This window comes from Fimicolochytrium jonesii (assembly GCF_025526975.1).
Source record: "Fimicolochytrium jonesii strain JEL569 chromosome Unknown EV422scaffold_10, whole genome shotgun sequence".
In the NCBI taxonomy this organism is placed as follows: domain Eukaryota; kingdom Fungi; phylum Chytridiomycota; class Chytridiomycetes; order Spizellomycetales; family Powellomycetaceae; genus Fimicolochytrium; species Fimicolochytrium jonesii.
Genome location: NW_026515677.1, coordinates 601,096 through 614,955, shown reverse-complemented (window position 1 = coordinate 614,955; position 13,860 = coordinate 601,096). Strand labels below are relative to the sequence as shown.

Here is a 13,860-nt window from a genome sequence, read left to right as displayed (position 1 = left end):
TCGATGAACGGAATCTTCACGACGGCTTCCCAATCGGCTTTCTTTCCGTTCATATCCAATTCGAGCTCGGTGGGATAGAAGTCGATGATGGGAGATGTCGGGTCCGTCATCAGACCCTGACAACAATCCATAGAGTCTTATTGCACACCGCGTGCTCCATGTCCACGGTAAGTCCGCTACATCTTCAAAAGAGGTTACGCCGCACTCAAACGCCGTAAACGCACATGCCTACTCTCTAACGCACTCATCCGCGGCACAGTCAAGCATTCGACATAACCTCCCGAAACCGCTCTCTGCAAAATCAAGCCATCAATACCACACCTCACCGTTGAACTCTATCCCTTAAATTCCACAAACCTGTCCTGCCGCAACTGCGCAACCTGCCGATGAATCTCAATCGACGCGTCCGCTTCCGTTAAGATCATTCGCGCCCGGGGTAGCATCTCGGTTTTGTAGGCTTCGTTCAGTTTTGCGGCGTACGCTGTGGGGTGGAAGTTGATTAGCAGGATGCGCTGAGGATGGTTGGGCGAGAGGGGGTCATGCTTACAAGAGAGGTTGGCTATGGCGTCTGCGAGGGCCTGTGACGAGGTGATAGCTGGATCTGTGGGTTCGTTGATGGTCTCGAGGTGGGTTCGGACTGGGAATGGTAGTAAGGTAGAGCCTGGTACAATCGCACATTTCATAAGCAGTGAGTAGCGGTACCTTGACTCCCGGCCTTCTGCCCAACGTCGAGAGTAAGCTGATGAACAATCCCATTGATAGTGTCTGTCATAGGGATTCATCAGTCCGTCACGTCCATTGCACCGAAAAATTGGGCTTCTGCTTCCTCGCACGGTACCTTCATCCACCATCACCGCTAATCGCGATATGGTCGTGTCTGGACTCTGTAGATATCGAAACAACGAGCTGTTGAGATCGGGTCGTATGCTGGAAGCAGGGTTAGCTTTTCTCATCTTACCTGTCGGAAAAGGGACACCATTGTGCGAATCCCGTTCTTCGTGAATAGCCGCGATGAACTTCGGACGGATGGTATCCGAATCAGTTCCTTCCACCCGACGCTTGACACCAATGCAAACAAAATTCACAAACCTCAAAACCTTCGCAACAGCACTCTGCCGCCCGGGACACCCCTCAAACCCCCTACACTCCTCCACCACCCTCCCCACCGCCCTCCTCGCCAAACTCTCCACGCTCTCCTCCAACGCCGGTATCTTCGCCGCAGAATACTGCTGGATCTCCGTGATCCGCATCGTTACGCCCTTCTGCGCGCTCTGACACGCTTTTTGCAGGCGGATGGCTTCAAAATGCCGGTTTTCTAGGTCTTTCGTGAGTTGGTCGTGGCGGGTGTGGGATTGTACGGCGGAGTGCCAAAGGGATTGGAGGGTAGCGAGGTCAGTTTTCGTGGAGGCGATTATGGATTGGAGGTTGGAGAGAAGAGCTTTGCTTCCGGCCATCGTCGCTTTCCCTTCGGCTGTTTCGGGTGACACGGCGTTTGGAGCGCTACTCAAGGACTTCACCAGTTCTGCAATCTGTTTCTCGTTCATTTCAGCTTCGGCAGTCAACGCTTTCGTCTCCTCGTACCGCGCAACATGCCGCCCAGCTTCCTCCTGCAGGATCACATTCCACTGCGCATGGCAAGCTTCATTCGTCCCGAACGGATCCGCCTCCTCCGCCCTCCTCACATCACCACTCAACAGAGCATCTCTCTCCGCCCGCGACTGTCCCATCAACGCCTGCAGAACCGCCTCCGGTGCAAGCTGCGCCACGCTCTCGGTCTCAACAGCCAGTTCCAGGCCAGAGAGCATATCCTGCCGTGACAAAGACGCTTTGATCGATTCCTCGAGTTTGGCGCACATATCTCGGATGCGGATCAGGTCTACTGCTGATGTGGTGTGGTTGTTGGTGGCGCGTTTCGCAGTACCGCCTTGGACGAGGATATCACGCGGGGCGGCGGTTTTGGCCATCTCGCTGTATCGTTTGATAACTTGGATGACGCTTAGGGTGCTTTTGGCGTAGGCTTGGAGGATGTGGAGCTTTTGCTTTCGTTGGAGGAGACTGCGCTTTGCGTCGGATGCCGTGGTTGCTATCCGAATCAAACGCTGGTTAAAACCCGAACACATAAATCACCCTGGTTTTCAACAATGAAGCAAGACTCACAAGCCAATGCAACATCGTGCGCCATAGTTTCACAATCTTCCATGAGCTGCCTGCGTTTCTCCTCCCGAGCAGCAACAGCGTGGCGTAAGGACAAGATCCTGTCTTGAAGCGCCTTCCTCTCTGCCTCGGCTTTCTCCCTGGCTGTTGTTGCCGTGCGGAGCTTGCTGGATGCAGCGTATGCTTCGTCATTTGCTGCTGCCCTGTAGGTTGCCCTTGTGAGTCCCTGGTCGATATGTAATCTGAAGTTGCACAAGGGGTTTACCTCCGCAGCGTCCTGCGAACGTGATCCGCCCGACTGTGATTGCACGAGAGCGCATGAGCATATACTTACTACGAAGTACGAACAAAAACGAGCAAACTCTTCCCCTTACCTCTGTGTCACTACATGCTTCGTCAGATACTGGCAAATAGGGAGCAGCTGATGCTTACATAGGCTGCATTCCCGGAGGAGATAATTAAAATAGTAAGCCAATAGACTCGGTCTCATCAACTCGTCCATATCGCACCTTTCTGCTATCTTGAGACCTTTCCCTTGTGACCTGCCTACTCCCAGCCCGCCAGCCGTAGTGTCGAACTCGCAGGCCCAGGCGACCAGCTGTTCGGGTAATTGTTCAGCCATTTGTAAATCTGTGGCGATGGTCGGGGAAAATGTCCTCAGGGGGAAGATTTCTTGTAGACCGCATTTGGAGACGCGTTTTCGGACGGGGTCAAGGAGGTCCGAACGGTTTGGCACGTATGCAGCATGGGCCGCATTGGCGAAACACCATCATACAGTATGTGCGGAAACAGCGAACCTACGATAAATTGTGGAACTTCGTACTACCTACGCTCTCGAATTACGAAGCCAAACTATGCTAAGACAAACAATGCAAGTTTCTATATACTCGAGCCTTCCACGGTCCCAGAAAAACGGCGTCTCTCAAAGCACGCCGCTGCGGTGCAAACTTCTATACCGTCTTCTCATCCATCAAGCTAATGAATCCCAGCTCGGCTTGCACCTGCTTGCCCGCCAAAATGTCGGGATACTGTTTCAACGCCTGTGGGGTCGCAAAGCCACCGAGAGGTCGCAGGACATTGTCGGATGCAATGTGGTAGAATAGCGTCGAGGAGATACGCCAGAGTGGGCGGTTTTGTGCTTTTTGGCGCTCAATCGACTGGGGCGGAAAATGAATGAGTACCGTCATTGAATGGATGTCCGTTGCGGGGAGTTTTCCCGTCTTACCTTAAGTGTATCCTCAACAACGCAGACTTCGTGGAAGCCGGCCGTCACGTGTCCACCAGTCAACCATTGCATCTGCTTGCCTGCCTGCACAAGGAGACAGCCATCCGGCACTTTGGCAAGAAGCTTCTGGCCTTCACGGGTCCACACGTGAAGACCGGGGAAGCGGGATTTGCCGTGAATGGTGAGGAAGTTGAGATCCCTAGAAGAATGTGAACGTTAGTGCGCTCTTTCAGCGAACTCCAACTGTGGGGCCTATCGGCCTATCGTTAAGCCTCACTTACGTGTGGAAACCAGCCAATACTGTTCCGACCTTGCCGTATTTCTCCAAGTCGCTTCCAGTAGGAGCCAGGAGATGCGGCCCATACTTTGCCATGTCCACGAATGTCTTCCGTGGAAGCCCAAATCCGATCGCAAGCATCTCGGCCAGGACACTGACGGCGTCGTGCATAAGGTATCCCCAGGTGTTCATGACGGTCTCCCATTGCGGGAAGGCTGGTTTGGGGGAACCAAAGAGGTCAGCTTGACTCCTAATGGCATAGAGCGTTCCGTTATCTCGACATACCAGCAGGCATCACAGGGCTGGCGTTCAGACGTTGGAACTGGGTCTCCTTGGGAGCCTCGCCAATCCTCCAGAACTGTTGAAACGTGCCATTTTAGCCTTCCCTCCACATACCAGCCCGATTCCCAAATGCGTCAAATCGCACTCACAAATCGCCATTTGGGGTCCGTTCCATCGTACGGTAGCGGCTTGTTCTCCTCCGCCATCTGCGCCACCATCGCATTACACGACTCATCACGACCACACCTCGGCTTCTCGGTGTTCTCGGGCGTCACACCGACTTGGTAGCCAAAATCGGGGCGAGCGTCAGGCAGCTTTGCGTCGTATGGTTGAGCAAAGTAGTCTTCCATGGTGTCGAGGAACTTCCGGTTTTCGTCTTCGGAGACGCGAGGGTCGCGGACGGCTAGCGCCGAGTACTTTGTCAGTGCTTCGGCGGCCTGGAGGAAACGTTGGGTTTGTTAGTGTCGGGAGATAGAGTTGCGACAGGATTCGTCGCCGCGCAGTACGGGCTTCTGCCGCTGGATTTGTTTGAGCACTAAGCTGGACCGTTCATATTCACCTTCTCGCATTCTGCTTTGGCCTCCGCGGACTCGGGGTCGGATAAGAAAGCCCTCAGGTCGATAATGGGCAACACGAGTGTGCTGGCTTGAACCTGTTTGACGGTCATTTTGGCTGGGGGTCTAGTCAACACCGTTCTACTTTGACAATGACACTTGGATGGGGACGCACTGAACAGCGGGGAAGGAGGTAGTCCTTATGTATGGGGCCGCCAGTTTGCCATAGCGAGAAAAAATGCTGCCACAGAGTGACAAACCGCGGCGGGGCACGCGCGCGTTCGCCATCTCACATGAGAAGTTGAGAACGCAAGCCTTCCTTTATTACTGTGAGAAGTGTGACTTGCTTTTCACAGTCATGGAAGTTTGGCGCTAGACATTACACCGCTGTCCTACGCTTTTGGGCTACAACTTATGCTTCGCCCATGGCCCATGGCCCATGCCCACTGGGGCACTCCGTGGGCCAAATGACGGGAGTTCGCAAAGGGACTAACTCAACTATCTTTGAAACATCCTATCCTCAAAACTATCCTCAAAGCTTCTCACCGTCGTCTTCTTGGTCCCTTCTTAACATTCTACGTTTACCCTCATACATGGGCCGCTGCTGTGTAGCATCATATGGACGATCTTCTACACCACAGTGCTTGTATCAAGGACCCCAAAGCAACGAAATATAATTTTTTGGGGGATAATATTGAGGGCCTTACGACGACGGTCGGCTGTCGCCGAGGGAAGAGGCGAGCGCGGAAGCGACTCTTCGCCTCCACTTATAAGCAGCCGGCCCGCCGGTCCGCTTTCCGATAGCCTCTGCACGTCACTAAATGCTGATGTCGTTGATACCAGAAAACTGGCAGCGAAAGCCTCACTCCACTGCTATCCCGTCCTGCTTGATGACCACCGTGTCCTCCACAGACATATCCTCATCAAAATTCTCCAACAGCGTGTACGCTGCATCATAGACGAACCCAACCATTTCCTCTCCATCCTCCGCGTAACACATCCAGGCAAACTCATACTCGCTATCCACCGGCTTGTAAACCACGCCAACGTTGCTTTCCCCCTCGCCAAACACGCAGACGCCATCCTGCGTCAGTTGTCTCGGTTTATTCCTGATCATGGTTTTAAAATCCCCAAAGCGGTCCGCGTCGAGAAGGATACAGCACCTGGATCGCAGGCAGTCCAGGTACTCCACCAGCGCATCATCCTCGTCGTCGTCATCATCGTCACTCCGACGACGACGGCGCTTTGAAGGGCCAGGGGCGCCGTTCTCCTTCAATCTCTGAACCATCTCGGTTGTCGCGACTCCGTCATACGCAGCCGACCAGTCATACCTGCCCACTCTCTGAATCTGCTGTTCTGGCCAGCGGGACTCGCCGAGCATCGCAGAACCCAGCAGAAGTTCCTTCGCAGACACGTCTTCGTGGTGCGCGATGCATCCCATGTGAACACCGTCCATGAAGAGGCGTTCGACTAGCCATGTCCCGCGACGGGCTTGCGTGCGGTACTGGTGGAGCGCGGAGGCGATGGTCCCGCCCTCCGCGTATTCTGGCTCGGCTAGCATCGAGTCCGTACGGGTGGAGGTGGCTCCTGTCCAGACTGTGTGAAGATGGCCCCAGAGGATGTAGCCTGATTTGCATTGAAAGGTGGCGGGGTACTCCTTGATATGGGTTGCGGTGACAGCGCCGGTGGAGGAGCGTTTCTTACTGGAAGATGCGATGTTTGAAGAGGAAGCGGCGGCTCGCTTGGACCCAGCTGTCGAGGAGCTTTTGGGCTTTGCAGGAGGGGCCTTGGAAGACGACCGCTTGGGAGGCATTCTCGAGACAAGCGGGGTATCTAAATCGGGCTGGTCGTGCAGGCGAGATGGGTCAAGGTCGGTGTTGGAGACCCGTCAGAAACTGGTCAGGGTGATTTTCAGGAGCGCGGCGAGGACCGAAAGCCTGAAAGCAACCACCTGCAACTTGTGCAAGACCCGCATTTTAGCAGCAAAACTACTCTCTCTCTCATCGATATCCACCGTGAGTACATTGAAAGAGGTCAAGGGCTTCACCCAGTCGCACACCTGCAAAGGGAGAGAAACCTGACATTCTCACCAACAGGGAATCAACCCGCCGCAGGAGGGCGCCCTAGCCAAACCCCAATTCGGTCGCCGACGTCTCAACTGGATCAGCTCCGCATCGAACAAAAACCCGACATCATGTCTCCACCCGCCAAACCCATCCCCCCTCCTCCCACCGGCGCGGCCTTCAAGTACCCGGCCCCGGAGTTCGCCTACTTCCCCTTCAAAGCCTTCCGCCCGAACCCGCCCTTCCTCGACGGCGGCGCCCGCAAGCCCGACCCGTGGGCCAAACGCGACGCATGGCGCTACAACGACTACTTCTCCCGCGCCAACCGGGTCAAAGCCATGGTCCCCGGCCTGGGCATGGCGACGGCGGCCTTTGCGGTGTACGTGGCGTACGATAAGTGGTATCAGACGAGTGGGCCTGGGAGGGAGGAGAATGAGAAATGGCAGAGGTGGATGGAGGAGAGGGAGAAGAGGATTGGGGGGCATGGACACCACTAGATGGGGCTTGGAAAGTCATTGGCGAGCTGGAGGGGATGGGTTACCGCTGCTGTTGGTGTCAGGTTGGCTAGACGTACTTCAACGACAGAATGACCACACAGCCCCACTTTGCAGCTGAAGTACCGTCATGAACCCCCAGCAAAACGAAAGACACGTCTACCTCTGGAGGTGTAAAGTCATGAGACGGGAAGAAAGGGTGATACCACAGCTATGATTTAGATGCAGCGTAATCTGTATGTTTTTACTGGGACAGAAAATACATATGGCATGCACACGTACCCCACGATCAGCAGACGTGAGTTATCTATCATTAACGTGGATCATTAAGACCAAAATATACAGATGCTAGTACGACGTCTACTGTAGCTTCAGGTGGGGACGGGGGGGGGGGGGGGGGGGGGGAGGCTCTAGGGTGAAGTCTGCATTCTAAAAAGTAACGCCTGAAATGAGGTGACTCGAAATAAGGGGAGTGAGATTACGCATGAGGTGGGAACGCAGGGTCGTTTAGCAAACCGCGGCGGTGAACGATGGTTCTTGTCCTATGTCAGATGGTCAGTATCAGTTCGTCAACCCTATATATGGGAACCTGGGAAATTATCACGACCAACCTGATATACGGAGACAGCTCATTGTACGTCAACTTCAGCTCTTTCTCGGCTTCCGGCTTTTCCTCCAACTTCCCCGCATCACCTTTCGCCCACTGCAGCGTCACTTTGTCGAACTTCGTATATGCGTTCCTAAACGCAGTCCACGCTTTCGCTTCCCCATCCTTATCTGCCCTTAGCCTCTGGTATTCCGCCTCATCGGCTTCGCTTGGTGGAACGTACGCGTAATCCTTCGCTTTCCCTCCCAATTTCTCCGGCAAATGCGCAACATCAATATGCTTGGGCAACTCGTCCACCTTCACAAAATGGATCTTTGACACGACCACCGGATCCAGCCACGGTTTGATAATCGCCCAACAGCCGTTGAACACCCACGGCGCGTTGACGACAAGAGCCTTTCCAAGCGACTCGGGGTAGAAATCCTGCATGCACTGCAGCAGGAACTTGACAAACTCGTAATCCATATTCTTGAGTCCAAAGTTAGTCATGTCGAACACGATGGTGGCCATTTCTTGAGGCGGCTCAAGGAGGAACCGGCCGGTTTCCAAGGTGAGGACGGTCAGGTTTTTGCCGAGGGCACGGTCGGTTATTGTTTTGTCGTGGAGGGCTGCGTGGACGTAGCTGGGGGAAGGTTAAGGTTAGGGTTGTTGTCCAAGTATATATAGCTCCGGCCCGCCTTCAGTCCACTTACCAGCAAGGCCGCCCCTCCTTATCCCTTCCCTGAAAGTACGTCTTGCCACTCTCCAACTCCTTAACATCACACGCTCGCTCTCCCAGCGCCAAAACTTTGCTCACTCCGAATTCCACCCTCCACTTCAGTGTCGCAACCGTTTGCGCAACGGCCTTGGCCACGTCCCATTTCCTCGCTCGCAGGTACCGGAGCATGAGCGTGCACGGCCGGTCTTCCGCACAGGCTAGCCACAGCTCCTCCGTTAGCCGCTCGGGGTCAGGGGACGATGATATGGAGTCAAATAACGAGACCCAGAATTGACGGAGTGCCTATACGTGCACAAGGTTACCGGCCCTGCAAACGGCTTTACAAACGGAAGCGGCCGCTCGTTCGACTGTACCTAGCCGACTCCTTACCTCCTCCTGCCCCTTAGTCAAGTTATCTGTGAATTTGGCGAAAGGAAAAGTTCAATGCCCATCCAGTCAGTCATCGTGATAAACAGTCGCGCGCGTTACCTATATGTCCTGGATCCGCGGAAGTCATGGTTTCTTGTTCTTCTGTAGACCAACTGATAGCGTAGGTCTGTTCCTTCTTGAGTTGTCTGCAATGTCTCAGCTTGGAGGAAAAGCGGAAACTGAGGCAAGGTGGCGGCTGGGCAAGGCTGGCAAGGTGTGCGAAATGATGGGAGCGCGTCATTGGAGATTGCGGCTGCTGTTTAATCGTATTACGGGCAGCAGCCCAAAAGAAAAGCAAGCCGCCCGGTTCCCTCGCCTGGGTGGCGACCGATGGGCATGAAGCCACAACGCTTACTCCGACACAGTCGTTTTCCCCGTTGGATCTGATATTGATAGTTATTTGAGGGAAGTTCACTGCGGGCAGATATCATAAAGGGCGTCGCTGCCAGACAGCCACATCTGGTCATGTCTCCCTGTGTAGGATCCCGACTCAGATGAAGTGTCAGAGAGCCCGTTGCTCTACACATATTGATTTTAAGTCGGGCACCTCGGAGAGTGAGGCTAGTTCCGGGAGTGTACAGATGGCTTCTGGAGTTTGCCGTGAGGGTAGAGAACAATGCCGCTTTGTAGGTCGGCCCGTCCGAGTCTGTGGTGGTGTTTCTGAGGGCATCAATGGATCGTTAAGATGCGGCGGACGGGCAAAAGGAAAGGTTGGAGCGATGACCAGGGGTTGATGCCGACCGGCGAATATCTGCCATCCCTAGAGAATGCACATCGTCGGCGAGCCACACCGGCGTCTTGGGGAAGTGTTTTCACCAGACTTTTGAGTCCTAAGACCAGATGGAAAACTCCGTTTGATATTCTGCGACCATATTCGCCGGTAATCCTTGACAAAACATCCTTGCAGATATCCGAATCCAGCCATATGAGATGTCCATTTTCATGTGAGCGGTGTGAGCGGTGTCTTTCCAGGGAAGGAAGAAGCGTGAGTCATCAGATTGACGGCAACAACGTTCAAATTGACGGGATGGGCTCTTTCAACCTCAGAAAAACAGCCATCTCGGCAACGTTTGCGGATGTAGCTCAGAACGAAGCTTATTCAGATAGTACCCCAGTCCGCTTGCGTCATTCACTCCGCTGAGTCCGGTTGCACATCCGTAGTTTGGTCGGCGCCGGGTACCAAAACCAAAGTCAATCTGATCTGGCTTGCCAAGTTGTATCAATTGCCCTTCCTGTAACAGTCCGCAGCTTCCTCTGTTATGGCTGACGAAGAAGACCGCGGGCTGCCGCCCGCGAAGAGAGTCAAAACGGGGGCACCTGCGAGCGACGAGGAGGTGTGCCTGGTGCGATTCCTCACCTTTCTGCGCATTCCTGCCGCTAACCTCTGCGTGTTCGTTTCGTAGGTCCACGTAGACGCAACCCCAAACGAACTAGAGCTAGGAAGCGACGTCCTGCCCCACGTTAAAGTCGCAGTCGAACACACGGGACACGGTCACGAAGTCGACACCGTCACAGCCGAGCGTCAACTTGTCGGGGATCACCACAGTTCCCATCCAACCGGGAACAACCATCACAGTCATGCAGCAGAGATCACCGAACCACGAAAAACACCTGCGACTTCTGCCGACGCGTCGAATGCAAAGGGTGGCGATGGCATTGGTGCGGCGGGGGCTGCGGACGTGGGTGCGGGCGTGGCGGTTGGAGGATCGGCGACGGTGGAGTTTACGTTGAGTGAGAAGACGAGACAGATTATGCAGGATGAGGCTAGGCATCTGGGTAGGTGCCCACCGATGGCAGCGTGGATGTGGGCGAGTCTCACGGGGATGCCGGATCCAAGCACGGGATGCGGCCCCTGATGTTCGACCACCACGTTTTCATCTAACCTCGGCGTCTTCATATGCAAACAGACTTCTGGGAATGGCTAGACAAATTCGGAGCACTCCCGTTCAACGAACTCTTCAAAGTATTTGACTACGAGCTTGTAAGCACCCCACTTTTGCATGCGTTATGGAGTGAAGCTGATCATTGATGTCGACATCTATTACGCGTTTGCAGCCTGAAGCGCTGAAGACCGCAGACCCCGATGACCTTTTACCGCTGCTCAAGGCGGTGATGATGAAGAAGGTACCAGATCTACATCACGATCTGTTCCTTTCCTAGATGCCTAACAACATCTTGCATCGTCCTCCTTCAGATCGCCAAAAGACCCAAACGACAAGACATTAACACAATCGAGCAAGTGGTCGAGCTGTTAATGACCTGCAAGAATATCGTAGTCCTCACCGGTGCAGGGGTACGTATCATACTCCACACTCTGGGAGCTTGTGTGTGCCAGTCTGGCAGTCCTCTCACCCGATCTACAGGTCTCAGTGAGCTGCGGCATCCCAGACTTTCGATCGAAGAATGGCATCTATTCCCGGCTTGATGAGTTTGACTTGGATGACCCACAGGTGGGATAGATGTCGCTACTACCGCCTTGTCAATGGGCACAGAGTCTTACAGGGTACCCCATCGGAGCAGCAAATGTTCGATATACAATACTTTCGCATTCAACCGAAAACCTTCTATACCTTTGCGAAGGTTTGTATGCTAATTGCAGGTCATCTTTGTTATTGATTAATAGGCTAACTCCTCAATGCATGCACAGGAAATATACCCCAGCAACTTCCGTCCGTCCCCATCACATATGTTCATCAAGCTATTGGAAGAGAAGGGGAAACTGCTGCGGAATTACACGCAGAACATCGATACGATAGAGCAGTTGGCCGGGATAGAGCGAGTTGTGCAATGTCATGGTATGGTACCGTCTTTGGCGCCTGTAGAATGCCCCGTATATGTTTTCGGACGACTAACACAAGTCAACTCTTGCAGGATCGTTTGCAACTGCAAAATGCATAGTTTGCGGTTATACCACGGACGGGACAGCTCTGAAGGAGGATATATTCAACCAGGTCGGTGAGCGGGCAGCCTACACTTCGTCACAAGGAGAAGTGTACTGAACTCCTTGAAAACTCCAGACAGTTCCGATGTGTCCCAAATGCCCCGAAGAAAAGGACGGGATCATGAAGCCAGGGATCACCTTTTTCGGCGAGATGCTACCAGACGAGTTTGATCGGCTGTTTGCACAAGATAGAGAGAAAGTAGATCTGCTCATCGTGATGGGATCCTCGTTGAAAGTTTCGCCGGTTGCTGATGTAAAAGGTAAGAACAAGGTAATGTGCAGATTCTGAAGAGGGGATAACATTTTGATCTAATTTTTCCGCAACCATACAGACAAAATCCCCCACCACGTCCCCCAAGTCCTCATCAACATGGAATCCCTCCCGCACATGGCCGGCTTTGACGTCCAACTCCTTGGTTACTGCGACAACATCTGCGCCCAGCTCTGCTCCATGCTTGATTGGAAGCTCGAGCATCCAAAGATCCAACTGCAGCCGGCCGCAAATCCACCACGGACCCCAGAAACTGGGCAAACAGAGTCATCCACGATCAGCTCCACCCCTCAATACCGCCAAGGCCACGTACCACATCACTACCTATTCGAAGGCGCCATCACAGCCGCCGAGATGGATCTAAAGGCGTATATACCGAGCGACAGGGAAGACTCGTCGGGCACATCAAGTGACGATGACGACGACAGCAGTGGCGGTGAGGATGGCGACAGCGAGAGCGGGGACCACGTGGTCGAATTCGATGGTATTGGGCACAGCGACACCGACTCGCCAAGGACATTTCCGTCGTTCCTACCACCGTCTAATTTATCGCTAGAAGGAAATGATGGGCAATCGTAACGTCGTGCGGCTCTTCCACCTCCAAAAAGATCCTATAGATATGTGGCACACTGCCATTTCCCCCCTCTGTATATACACAATATTCGAGCAATTCGAGCGCTGCTGGGTGATTTGCTGATGCACTCCTGATTAGCTTATGGAGCCGAAGATGAGCTCGTAGACAATTATGACGATGTTTATCGCGACCAGAGGGACTAGGATCGGAATCCATTAGTATGTGATTGAAAAGAAGAGGCATGGTGTCATTTGGCATTCGGAAAAACCTACATCGCAATAAAGTCCTGATAGCAGAAATGAGATTTATGATCTTATACTTGACTGTTTGCGTTTGGTCTCCGAACTGTGCTTGTGATGAGGAGTGGGCTAAACCGACTGTACGATAGCAAGAGGAAAGGGAACGTAAATTCGTTAGCACCTTTGCCAAGGAGCGGCGTGAGGTGACCAATCGATGCACGAGACGTGGATGGTAGAATGATGAATAGCCCTGCTCGCTCATGCTCGCCGCTAAGATGCTGGGCTCAAGTGACGCAAAAGATTTTCTCGCTATAGGTCGCAAGAGCGACCTCGGCTCGCTCACATTCGCCATCCTCAAGCATCCTTGCCCCTCGCTTCACTCACACTCCGGCGACATGGGCTCGCTACCGCTCGGGTTCTCACACTAGGACGGTCGTAGTCAAGCTCCTTCAGTCCGCTTCCTCCAATACTTACTTCTAGCAAGAAACCGCTCCTCGTGCAAGATTGCGACCGCATTGATCAGCAGTAAAATGACGTAAAACAGGGTGCCGATGGACTCCCTGATTGACATGGTGAAGGGAGTCGACGTCGGTAAAGCTGCACTAGATTCGCCCGGGGAGGTCGTGAACGTGAGTCCGCTGAAGAGTGGTCAAGATGGGGCAGGTTCTCTGCCGGTTGAAGATGGTGGTGCCACTTTGAAGTTGAGTCTTTGCCGGTCCAAATCTCAGCAGGTTAGGGTTAGGGTTAGGATCACAGAAAATTCGCGCGTCCCACCCAGAGGACATTGGGAAATGTGTTTTCAAACACAAGGGCGGTGATCAACTCCGAGTACAGGAACGTCAGAAACGATGATTTCTGATCATGGCCCTCCTACTGCCAGACGGCAATAGCGCATTACGTGCAGAAAGCTTGGCATTTGCGAAGGAGACCTCTCAGATTGTGAGGAAGAGCTGCGAGAGCAAACCGCGCCACAAGACGCGGCGGACATTCTGTGGAGAAGTTGGGACCGAAAACGAGTTCGAGAGGGCGACGAGAGCCGAGGCGAACTTTAAG

The 13,860-nt window shown here is 53.6% G+C and overlaps 7 protein-coding genes across 7 annotated transcripts; 2 read left to right on the top strand and 5 right to left on the bottom strand.

Annotated features, from left to right (window-relative positions):
• Positions 1 to 273: 273 nt before the first annotated feature.
• Positions 274 to 1,166, bottom strand: EV422DRAFT_528216 (uncharacterized protein). The gene is made up of 5 exons (XM_053070271.1): positions 1,090 to 1,166; positions 959 to 1,016; positions 839 to 884; positions 548 to 765; positions 274 to 481 (listed from the first exon to the last, which is right to left on the bottom strand). Exons 3-5 carry the CDS (start codon positions 842 to 844, stop codon positions 394 to 396), a joined length of 312 nt encoding a protein of 103 aa, XP_052926030.1. The 5' UTR covers positions 845 to 884; positions 959 to 1,016; positions 1,090 to 1,166; the 3' UTR covers positions 274 to 393.
• Positions 1,167 to 2,864: 1,698 nt separating this feature from the next.
• EV422DRAFT_528212 (uncharacterized protein) lies at positions 2,865 to 4,759 on the bottom strand. The gene is made up of 6 exons (XM_053070270.1): positions 4,498 to 4,759; positions 4,088 to 4,375; positions 3,942 to 4,014; positions 3,661 to 3,871; positions 3,380 to 3,578; positions 2,865 to 3,311 (listed from the first exon to the last, which is right to left on the bottom strand). The coding sequence occupies exons 1-6, from the start codon at positions 4,603 to 4,605 to the stop codon at positions 3,105 to 3,107; spliced, it is 1,086 nt and encodes a 361-aa protein (XP_052926029.1). The 5' UTR covers positions 4,606 to 4,759; the 3' UTR covers positions 2,865 to 3,104.
• A 209-nt stretch (positions 4,760 to 4,968) lies between these two features.
• Positions 4,969 to 6,417, bottom strand: EV422DRAFT_528211 (uncharacterized protein). The gene has a single exon (XM_053070269.1). It carries the CDS (start codon positions 6,303 to 6,305, stop codon positions 5,355 to 5,357), a length of 951 nt encoding a protein of 316 aa, XP_052926028.1. The 5' UTR covers positions 6,306 to 6,417; the 3' UTR covers positions 4,969 to 5,354.
• On the top strand, positions 6,396 to 7,427 carry EV422DRAFT_528209 (uncharacterized protein). Its single transcript, XM_053070268.1, has 2 exons — positions 6,396 to 6,507; positions 6,589 to 7,427. The coding sequence occupies exon 2, from the start codon at positions 6,687 to 6,689 to the stop codon at positions 7,050 to 7,052; it is 366 nt and encodes a 121-aa protein (XP_052926027.1). The 5' UTR covers positions 6,396 to 6,507; positions 6,589 to 6,686; the 3' UTR covers positions 7,053 to 7,427.
• A 25-nt stretch (positions 7,428 to 7,452) lies between these two features.
• On the bottom strand, positions 7,453 to 8,865 carry EV422DRAFT_528206 (CRAL-TRIO domain-containing protein). Its single transcript, XM_053070267.1, has 3 exons — positions 8,349 to 8,865; positions 7,661 to 8,278; positions 7,453 to 7,591 (listed from the first exon to the last, which is right to left on the bottom strand). Exons 1-3 carry the CDS (start codon positions 8,540 to 8,542, stop codon positions 7,528 to 7,530), a joined length of 876 nt encoding a protein of 291 aa, XP_052926026.1. The 5' UTR covers positions 8,543 to 8,865; the 3' UTR covers positions 7,453 to 7,527.
• A 1,945-nt stretch (positions 8,866 to 10,810) lies between these two features.
• Positions 10,811 to 12,573, top strand: EV422DRAFT_495783 (DHS-like NAD/FAD-binding domain-containing protein; the record flags this gene model as incomplete). The annotated part of the gene is made up of 8 exons (XM_053067826.1): positions 10,811 to 10,906; positions 10,977 to 11,075; positions 11,146 to 11,232; positions 11,300 to 11,362; positions 11,430 to 11,577; positions 11,654 to 11,733; positions 11,800 to 11,983; positions 12,056 to 12,573. 8 exons carry the CDS (start codon positions 10,811 to 10,813, stop codon positions 12,571 to 12,573), a joined length of 1,275 nt encoding a protein of 424 aa, XP_052926025.1.
• Positions 12,574 to 12,637: 64 nt separating this feature from the next.
• Positions 12,638 to 13,669, bottom strand: EV422DRAFT_43048 (Yos1-like protein). The gene is made up of 3 exons (XM_053067166.1): positions 13,282 to 13,669; positions 12,841 to 12,945; positions 12,638 to 12,767 (listed from the first exon to the last, which is right to left on the bottom strand). The coding sequence occupies exons 1-3, from the start codon at positions 13,376 to 13,378 to the stop codon at positions 12,703 to 12,705; spliced, it is 267 nt and encodes an 88-aa protein (XP_052926024.1). The 5' UTR covers positions 13,379 to 13,669; the 3' UTR covers positions 12,638 to 12,702.
• Between the last annotated feature and the right edge of the window lie 191 nt (positions 13,670 to 13,860).

Coding starts and splice junctions, on each gene's coding strand:
- EV422DRAFT_528209 (XM_053070268.1), top strand. CDS start 6,687: ATGTCTCCACCCGCCAAACCCATCCCCCCTCCTCCCACCGGCGCGGCC.
- EV422DRAFT_528206 (XM_053070267.1), bottom strand. CDS start 8,542: ATGCTCCGGTACCTGCGAGCGAGGAAATGGGACGTGGCCAAGGCCGTT. Junction 8,279..8,348: donor AAGGAGGGGCGGCCTTGCTG/GTAAGTGGACTG, acceptor ACCTTCCCCCAG/CTACGTCCACGCAGCCCTCC. Junction 7,592..7,660: donor GAGCTGTCTCCGTATATCAG/GTTGGTCGTGAT, acceptor CATCTGACATAG/GACAAGAACCATCGTTCACC.
- EV422DRAFT_528216 (XM_053070271.1), bottom strand. Junction 482..547: donor CGCCATAGCCAACCTCTCTT/GTAAGCATGACC, acceptor TCCACCCCACAG/CGTACGCCGCAAAACTGAAC.
- EV422DRAFT_528211 (XM_053070269.1), bottom strand. CDS start 6,305: ATGCCTCCCAAGCGGTCGTCTTCCAAGGCCCCTCCTGCAAAGCCCAAA.
- EV422DRAFT_43048 (XM_053067166.1), bottom strand. CDS start 13,378: ATGTCAATCAGGGAGTCCATCGGCACCCTGTTTTACGTCATTTTACTG. Junction 12,946..13,281: donor GGAGCGGTTTCTTGCTAGAA/GTAAGTATTGGA, acceptor GCTATCGTACAG/TCGGTTTAGCCCACTCCTCA. Junction 12,768..12,840: donor TATCAGGACTTTATTGCGAT/GTAGGTTTTTCC, acceptor TTCCGATCCTAG/TCCCTCTGGTCGCGATAAAC.
- EV422DRAFT_528212 (XM_053070270.1), bottom strand. CDS start 4,605: ATGACCGTCAAACAGGTTCAAGCCAGCACACTCGTGTTGCCCATTATC. Junction 3,872..3,941: donor CAGCCCTGTGATGCCTGCTG/GTATGTCGAGAT, acceptor CCCCCAAACCAG/CCTTCCCGCAATGGGAGACC. Junction 3,312..3,379: donor TTGTTGAGGATACACTTAAG/GTAAGACGGGAA, acceptor TTTCCGCCCCAG/TCGATTGAGCGCCAAAAAGC.